This window comes from Ricinus communis, chromosome 7, assembly GCF_019578655.1.
Source record: "Ricinus communis isolate WT05 ecotype wild-type chromosome 7, ASM1957865v1, whole genome shotgun sequence".
Lineage (NCBI taxonomy): Eukaryota > Viridiplantae > Streptophyta > Magnoliopsida > Malpighiales > Euphorbiaceae > Ricinus > Ricinus communis.
The window spans coordinates 14,015,484-14,025,131 of record NC_063262.1 but is presented as its reverse complement, the minus strand read 5'-3'; the positions used below and the strand labels follow the sequence as shown (position 1 = coordinate 14,025,131).

The 9,648-nt window shown below is 30.8% G+C and overlaps 1 protein-coding gene across 1 annotated transcript; it reads right to left on the bottom strand.

Annotated features, from left to right (window-relative positions):
* Positions 1–1,404: 1,404 nt before the first annotated feature.
* LOC8282871 (lipase-like PAD4) lies at positions 1,405–7,746 on the bottom strand. The gene is made up of 4 exons (XM_002522877.4): positions 7,589–7,746; positions 7,084–7,489; positions 2,458–3,165; positions 1,405–2,351 (listed from the first exon to the last, which is right to left on the bottom strand). The coding sequence occupies exons 1-4, from the start codon at positions 7,606–7,608 to the stop codon at positions 1,605–1,607; spliced, it is 1,881 nt and encodes a 626-aa protein (XP_002522923.2). The 5' UTR covers positions 7,609–7,746; the 3' UTR covers positions 1,405–1,604.
* Between the last annotated feature and the right edge of the window lie 1,902 nt (positions 7,747–9,648).

The following is a 9,648-nucleotide window of genomic DNA, read 5'->3' as shown; positions in this document are numbered from 1 at the left end:
AATTGATTAGAATGAGAAAAAATAGATAAAAAAGCTTCAAAGTAAAAGAAATAGAAGTTGATTAAACGATCAAAATCTTAAATTACTAAAAAAAAATCTAAATATCATAAACTAACAGAAGATAATTTAGAACAAAAGAATCATACTTAATAGGTTTAATTACTTAATCATAATGACAAATAAATCTAAATATAAATCCTAGAACATATTTCTAATTAAGTCTAAAACCCTAGTTGGCAAAACATCAGATCTTAAAATCCTAATTCTTATTATCATATTCAAAATCCTATTAACATGCATATTCATAAAAAGACCCTAATCTAATCATATTTATCATAGATCAAAATTCTAATCATGTTTTTAAGAACAAATAATACAAAAAGGAGAAAACAAAGGAATGAAAGAACTAATTTTAAGATAAATGCGAACATATGGTAGAAAGAACTCTCAGGTTGTCACCGTGAATATTGAATCTACGAGTCTCAAACGATGAGGATGCAGTTGAATCGAAAACCTGGTAGGAATCCGGCGCTAGATTTGGCTTTGAGAAAACTTCTATCGATTGAAAAACAGTTTTCAAAAACGATCTTTATTCAGTGGCTGGTTTCCTAAAATGGTTCTTTTTTTAGTGGCTGCCAGAATGGTAACTATAGTTCATTTCTTAAGGTGCTTAAGTAGCTTGATTATAAACTTAATCAGTAGCAACTCTGCCTTTTGAGAATGTGACTATCTCTATTTTCTAATAACTCTTTGCACAAATATTTCGTATGCAAACAAGTTTTGATTTCTTTTATATGCTTCAGGTGTATGCTCTATCAAGAGATAAAAGAATTCCTTTTTCCTCGACATGGCGGAAAGTGCACTCCAAGCACAAAGTTCCGTCAAATGTAGTATGGCTTTGTACAGCTATTTGCACTCTGCTTGGATTCCCAATCTTGAAAGTCAATGTTTTATTCATTGCTTTAACTTCCATATGCACAATTGGATGGGTTGGTGGCTATGTCATTCCAATTTTTGCAAGAACGGTAATGGCTGAGAAGAATTTCAAGGCTAGACCATTTTGCTTAGGCAAAGTAAGAATGCCAATGGTCTTCATGTGGATATGTTACGTGTGTTCAATTTTCTTTTGCCAACTTATTATCCAATATCCTAGGATACCTTCAACTATACACCAGTGGCTCTAGGTGTCGGCTTAGGTTTGATAATGCTCTGGTGGGTGTTGGATGCAAGGAAATGGTTCAAGGGACCGGTGAGGAATATTGAGATTCCAAATGGAAAGGTTTAACTTTGATGATCAGAATTCAAAAGTGCATGTTTAGCATTGTAACCCTCATTATCGGTTTTCTATTACCTTAAATGTCAGCTGCAATTTCATTGATTCAGTTTGTTTAGAGGCACTTATTCTGTGAGTAGTAGCTTCAAATTGTTATTTTGGACAAAATAAAAAATCATCTTGCAGATGAAGGATGTTGATACAAAGACTCATACTATAGTGATATTCATTACGAGGACAACTGCAAATCCTAACTTGTTCTAGAATAGAGAAACTAAGGAACAACTTCCCCATCCATAAAGCTTGGAAAGTGGGGTCGTAATTGTGCCACCTATGATTTCAATTCATTGTAATCTTTCACCCAAAGACGATAGCTTGAATTCCTTGCTACTACATCCTCAGATACTTCCTTTCTATCAATTAATTCTCTCGCGTATCTCTCGAATTTATCAATGTTCTCCCATAACCAAGTCAGTTTTTTCGGATCATTCTCGCTCCTCACTTTGTCGAGCAACTCTCTGGCTTCTTCCACCTTTGCCCAAAAACATGAGTCTTGAGTCAAACTTGCAAACTTGCTCCTAGTATTCTGCTCTTCATCCTTCACTGGTCTCTCTTTCCACCACCTATCAAAAATTTTATACCTCCTCTCTCTTCCCTTCCTGATGTAATGGCCTTTTATACAATGCTTTCCTGTTCGATAATACTCAGCAATATCCAGTGGCTCTACAAGAAGCTTATAGAAGTGGGATGCATTGACCCACTTTGCTCGCCTGTGAAAATCATGAGGAAGCTGATTGTTCTCCAGCATCTTGATTATGTCATCCCAAAACCGAGCCAGCTTGAGCCGATTCAAGTTGACTTTAAAGTCCCTTCTTGAGGCTCCCCTTTGCTTGAAGGAGTCGTAGTACCCCATTTGATCATCACACAGATCACAAGATTGTTTATACCACTGTATTTCTAGCCTATACGGTGTAATTTTAGACAACTTAATTGCTAGGTGAGCACAGTTCAAGTTCGGTGTAAGTCCCTTTGGCCTCGCCAATTTTAGGCAATCTTTGGCTGGTCGTGCAATAGGTTCCTATGGATTAGATTTAAAAGGAAATCATATCAGAACATTAAGAGTCACTTTTGCAGTAAAGTTCTGAATACAACAGATTAATACTAGAAATTAAAATACTAGCTACCTGGAAAATTATTCCCGAGGACTGTAATGCCAGTGCTACACCTGCTTCATAGCTTGAATCAGGAAGCTCCTCAGGCAAGAGACTTCTCTTGGTCAAAAACTGCAAAGAGATTTTGCCAATGTAGTATCCGTACTTGAGGTGATCCTCAATACTAGAGCTCGGCGAACTTGTGGCAAATAACAAATGCATCATCTTGATAACACACATTGCATTATCGATACAAATTGCTCCATCTTCAGAACAGAAAAAGTAATTCCCAGATGGCCAAAAGCAACAACTTATCTTTGAGCCTTCCTTAGCTTTTGCCAAGCCTCTCAATGAAGCTAATACAAGGCGGAAAATGTCAGCTTTGGTTTCATTAGGCAACTGGGCAGCAAGTGAGCCAAAGTGTGAGAAGTGCCAGAATCGGAGCAAGGAGTGTAGTTGAGGAGTCAAGGGAGGTAGAGGAGCAAAGAGTAGCCTTGGGACAATGTCATGTTTTGATACCACATGGCAATAGTTGGCACCCCATCTCTGGCGGAGAATGGCACGGTGAAGGGATTGATTCCCTAGCAGTGGAGATCCAAAGGTGATACATAATACTGATAGGCTAGAAGAGACTGATTGAATGTAAGAGAGGAGCCAAAGAGCACATAAAGAAGCAACTGTTCCTCCTATGGAGTGGCCTGTGATGACAATTGACTTGCTTTGCTGCGTTATTGCTGACATCTGCATGCACATATCACATATTTCTTCTGTCAGATCTTTAAATTATAACTTTTATATATGCTGGGGGTCATTTGTCCTTAAAAAACAGAAGAAGAAGAATTAAGATAGAAACTGGAATCGGAATGGGTAATCAATTTGATCCATCAAAGATTACTTTAAAATTGAAATAAAATTTTTTAATTAATCAAAACTACACATTCTTGTCTATTATTAGAAGGTAAACCTTTTAGTTCATGAAAATCAACCCAAACCACTTATAATTATTCAACAAGTGAAATAATAATTTATTATTTATATTTATTTTTCTTGTATATATTTGTTGCATATAATAATAACAAATTAAATATAATATATTATTATTATTGTCAATTATAAATAAAATTCAAATTTCATTTTATAGTGACCTAATAATATACACAGAATACTTATTCTCATTTTTATATCTCTTTATACTATTTTTATTCATGATTTTGAATTAAAGGAGTATCTAACATAGTCTAACTTTATCACTAGGATAAGACATTAATTCCAACAGTAATAAAGGACAAGTTAATCTATCCATACATAAATTATATCCAAAATCATTTTGTTTTAAAGAAGAAAAGGGATAAGTCGGGGCCCTGAAAACATTGAATCATGGGTCCGGCCAGACTATAATTGGAGGGTGATAACGTGAAGGTGAAAAGCGGGAGAGTCAATGTTAGGTTTGGGTCAGATACGGACAGACAGAGACAGTGATGGCTTGGGTTATTTCAGGAGCGAACACTGTCTTTTTTTATTATTATTTTATAGGTCAAACAAATACTAATAACAATAGAAAAGTTGACTCCAAAGTTCAAACAATTGCGTATGGGATGAGATAATGCTATTGACATTCATAACTTCATTTTTATTTGACCACCTTCAATCGTTGAATCCTCCTAACTTCTAAACCATTGAAGTTAATCAATTTTATATTCCCTCCGTTCGTTCTAAAACAAGATAATTCCTTTTTCATTTTAAATTCGTTTGAAATTATAGTTTAGTTTTTTTAACTATTAACTTGATAAGTAATTCTTTCAGTAATTAATATAAATATTCTCATATATTATTAATTTTTACATTTTATAGTTTAAAATAGAAGACTTACTAAAAGTATTTCAGAATAGTTGTATTAAAATTAATAGCTAAAAAATTTATACTTATTAATAGGTTTTTAATTGAAAAAGAATTATCTTTTTGAACAAAAAAAAAGCTTCTTTTCTTTTCATAATTTCTAATAATCATATACCTGTAATTTAATATCAGCATTAATTCATATCTATATTATTTATATTCAATCTTCTATCTTTGTGCCCTTAAAGATTAATAACCTGAACATGAGAATTGCATCATCAGTGACTAACTAATCAGCTCCACGAACATTATACAGATGTTATTATTATTTTAATTATAAATATTAACATTAATAATTAATAAAAATAATAATATAAAATAATTTAATAAAAAGATTTAATAAGATTTCTAATACTTTTAAAATTATCTTTCATAGTTTAAAAGGTATTATAATTAAAACGGCAGTACAAAATACATAAAAAGTATTTACTAATTAATTCTATTTACAAAATATATCAAAAGTATTTATTAATTATTTCAATATAATTAGATAAAAGATGTAAAATTTAACGCAAGGAATGGATCATTAAACAAAGTAAATTATTCATATATTTATTAAATTAATAAGAGTTAACCTTTCGATTTATTTAAGATCAAGTTCCTTATCAAGTTTATAAAGCATATAATAATATATAAATTTACTATATTAAAAAATATATAATAACTAAATATGTAACAGCCTTTTTATATTATGATTTATACAATAATAATTTGTGTACGCATGACACATCATGAGCAAAACTAATACATGGGTAAATATATATATATATATATATAATATCATTTTTAAATCAATATTGTAGCACATACTTAACAAAATATTATAAAAAATATAAATCACAAGCCATGAAAGTTTTGTGATGTTCAAAAGCTCTAGGAATGTGTTTCTAATTAATATTTAAAAATAAATTGTAATAAAATGATTATTAAAAAGGAAAATTAAGACTAATTATTATATGTGAAAGTGACCATACATTTATTATTAATTTATATGTTGAATCAATCAAGCAAAACACAAAAGGTCCATTCGAAGATTAGAAATTTATATATGCGACAATTTAAGTTCCTGAACTAATTCACTTTTCTCTTTGTACAGCAAAAAAGCAAAAAAGAAAACAGAGAGAATAATTTGGACATATAGATTTTGACAGCTAACTAGAATTCAAAGTCAACTACAATCCTACGGTTTTATTATCTTATTATTCTGCTGTTTTATTATTTTATTAATAACTAATAAAATAATAAACTAAAATATATTACTTAATTTTAATATAATATATACATATTTTCTTAACCGTTATAATTATATTATTTAATAGTTAAATTATATATCTAGTCTCAAGTTAAATATCTGAAAATGCAAATATAATTATGATTACTATAAAATAGGACTTATGTTGCTTAAATAATATTTCAATCAGCCTTTGTTTTGTTGAATGAAATTTTTTTTTTCACTGTTTTGGTCAGTAGATAAAAGAAAATTATGATTTTTTTCAAGAAAAAAATAATTCATTTTTATGAAGATACTTTAGATTTTTTAAAATAGAAGTCATTTTTGAGATTTCGGAAAATTTATAAATAGTAAAATTTATATATATATTAATTTTTGAGATTTAAATTTTTTTTGATATGATATAGAATTATTGTCTTGACATATATACTTATTTTTGACATATGAAATTCAATCTATAATTTTATTATTTTTTATTAATTTATTGATTAATAAATTATACTCCTAATTAAACATGCATTCTAATTCTAAAACATAGCATATTAATAATAAATTAGTTTGTTAGAACATAAGCATAGATTTCGTCTTAACTAAATATTTTAACAAACATTAACTAGAAGCTATATTCAATTATTCACATGTTCCATATGTGAATGCAAAATTAAATGAGCCGTGGCCATCACTTCTCTTCACCCTTTCAAGAAAGGAGCTTGCCATTTTATATTGAGACATCATTGTCAATTGTCAATCTGGGCTCAAAACCAGCGGATGCTACCCCTCTACACAAAATTCCCGGCCCACCCCACCCGAACCCACCCAATATTTAATAATTATACCTAGAATAAGTAGTTTAAGTTAAAAAAAATTGCATATGATTTTATGTGGATTATAAATCAGTTAAAAATAAGTAAGATACTTATATGAAGTTTAATTAGACCATTAAAATAATTTTAAAAAAATAATTTATAATTAGTATAGAAATATAAAGTGGAAAGCTATGACCGACTTAGTTTGGTAATGACTCGTTCGTAGTTATACTGCAACGCTGAGACTCCAGAGAAAATGTAGGATGTAATTTTCTTAATTACAAATAATAGAAGGATAACTTGAACTTCAATACTAAACTCAAGGGTCTGAATGTGTGGAAGCAATTTGAAGTAAGACAAAAGGGTTTAAGAATATTGAAAGTTTTTTCTTCATACATTTAATAGGAGGGATTAGAGGTATATATATTATAATAAATAAAAAAAGTTATATGTATACATAAATATTATTTAAAACTAATTAAAAATATGTTGTTTGTTTGGTGATATGAGACAGAAGAAATTCTAAATACACCGTCACGGGACGAATAGAGAAAAAGCGTCTGGAAACTGAGGACTCAATGGCGAAAATCAGGGGTCTTAGATTGCCAATTCCGCACAAGGTTGTAACTTGTTCGGAAAGAGGTCTGCCCCTTCCCAAGAACATCTAATTAATCAAGAGTGTAGCAGATTTCAAAAATAAACAAATAAATAAAAAATAAAACTGACCTGGTTTTGAAAGGTTGGATTGGAGTAGATAGAGAGAAAAACGCGCAAGAACCCAGAATGGACCATCACAGGCACCTCTTTTTCTTCTTCTTCTTCTTCTTCATCTTCATCCTCTTGTCGTTGTTCAGTCTGGAAAAATGAAGGAGGGAAGAGGCCATTGCAGAAATCAGGCAGAGGTTCCAAATTACAAGAGGTAGAGGAGGAGGAGTCATCTGGACCTGAAACCCACTGATGAATACCAGAAAACGCTACATACCCAATCCCATCGATTTGTTCTGCTACAAAATTAACCGGCGCTGACGACGGCGATGAAGCAGTGGTGTAGGCCAGATCGCAGAGTCTCCATGACTCCGATAGCAATGGTGTGGATGCCAAGAAAGAGGCTAGCATCTCGCTGCTCTCAAACCTGCCAGACAATAACAATTTTAAACATTCTTTTCCTTCTATTTCTATAGTCAAATTGGTTTGGAACAGAAAGAAAGAAAAAATTGGATGAGTAACTTACGATGAAGTTTCGGTGTTCATGGGATGGCTTCTTTTTTCTTTCTTTCTTTCTTTTTCTTTTTCTTTTTTTGCTTTTCTTCTCTTTTTTAATTGTTTTTCTTTCTCGAAGAGATGATATGATGACTCCGCTTGAAATAGGCCTTGTGGGTGTGTAATGCATCATTGTCATAATCAAAATGATGGGATTTAATTTGTCCTTTTTCTGGCTTGATTTTTATTTAACTCGAAATTTCTTATTTATTATTTACGTATATTCTGAGTAGATGATAATATATTTATTAATTTATAAATAACTTAATATTCGTTGAGTATTTAATTTTAAAATATAAAATATTCATATAAAATTTTCACTCATTTATTTGTTAGTGTATACGTTTTAATGTATCATTCTAATTTTATATTTGGAGGTCAAATTTATGATTTGGTGGCCTTAGTGCAATGATAAAGGACCCACCAGTGGTTTATTTTGAAAAATTAAGATATATTTCTTTTTATACATATATTAAGTGTTTAATTTGGACTTTGGACAATCCGTGTCCCACTCTTAGAGAGATTTTATTTATGTTATCTTTTTTATTTTATTTTATTTGAACTGCAACAATTTCATTGCCAAACAAGGCCATGAAGGGCATCATACAAAAGCAGAGCATTTAAAGGCTCCGGATGAACAGTAACCCAATTACAAGGAACCTTACCCTTACTGTTCGATTTAGCTAATCAATCAGCTACCTTATTTGCTGTTCTGGGAGTATGATTAACTTCCTGATAAACAAAAGTAGGAAGCATCTGTTGAATACAAATTACATGAGCTTGAATTTCCCACGGAATATTCAAAACAGCACCTCGGTAGCCAACCAGCAGTTTGGAATCAACTTCAAAAGAGGCCCTTGTAACCCAATACTAATGGCAAAAGAAATGGCTTCTCTAAGAGCCGAGGCTTCCCCAGCAAGAGGAGAAGAGCAAGGGACTTTATTCACATAACCATCCACCACATTACCGTCAAAATCTCTTACCACACAAGATATAGAAGCATCAGTTTCGTCATTCTTTATCTTTAAGACTATGATTGATTCCCTTATAAATATTGCTTATTGAAACTTAGAAAGTTTTCTATATTCATTTTCAAAGGTATGTTTTTATGATAATTTCAAAACATCATATTGAAAAAACACCTATTTAGAGTTATTTTAATTTTTTTAAATTTAAAAGAGACTCGATAAATAGAAAATTACATAAAGTTATTTTAAAAGAGAATTTTTTTTTTTATCTATAGATGACTTAATAGCTAAGAGTAAATAATATTTTATATTTATTATAAAGATAAAGATTAATTTAATAATTTAAAAATTAAAATCAAAATTTGATTTTTCTTCAAACCCACAGTGTTACTTTTAACTAGGTGTCATAACTTTGAGAAAAATTTATATTCATGCTAGAATAATATATATATATATATATATATATATCAATATGAGAGAAAGAGAGAGACTAACAAGATTCTGGTGTGCAGGATCCTCAGACGAGGCAAGCACAGAGCATACACTTGTTAATCTTGAATAAAAAATAGATAAAATGATAAATTTTATTAATGGATGAACAAATATACAAACTTTGAAATAAAAGCTTTAAAATGAAAGCTTTAAACAAAAGAAATATAACTTACAAGAGTTAGTGAATACAAAATGAAGGTGGTTTCTCACTATCACTCTTACCACTCTCTTTTCTCACTATATTTCTAATGGTATGACTTGAAGAATACAAGATTTCCTTGGTATTTTTCAGTCTGCCTTCTTTGGAAAACTCCTCTATTTATAGAGCTCTTCAGCCTTCAAGCCTCATAGTTGAAGCTTTGGATGCTCTTCATAGTGGAGTGAGGGGCTCCACGTCTTTTGGATGCTTTTGATAATGGAGTGAGAGGCTCCATAACTTTTGCAGAAGTTGTCTGCCACGCTTCAGAAGTGAGGAATCTTTTACTTTAAAAAAAGTAGAGGTGCAGAGTCTTTTGTCTTCTTTCTTTTCTTTTAAATGACATTTTTTTTATTAGGCATTTGGCCCATTACA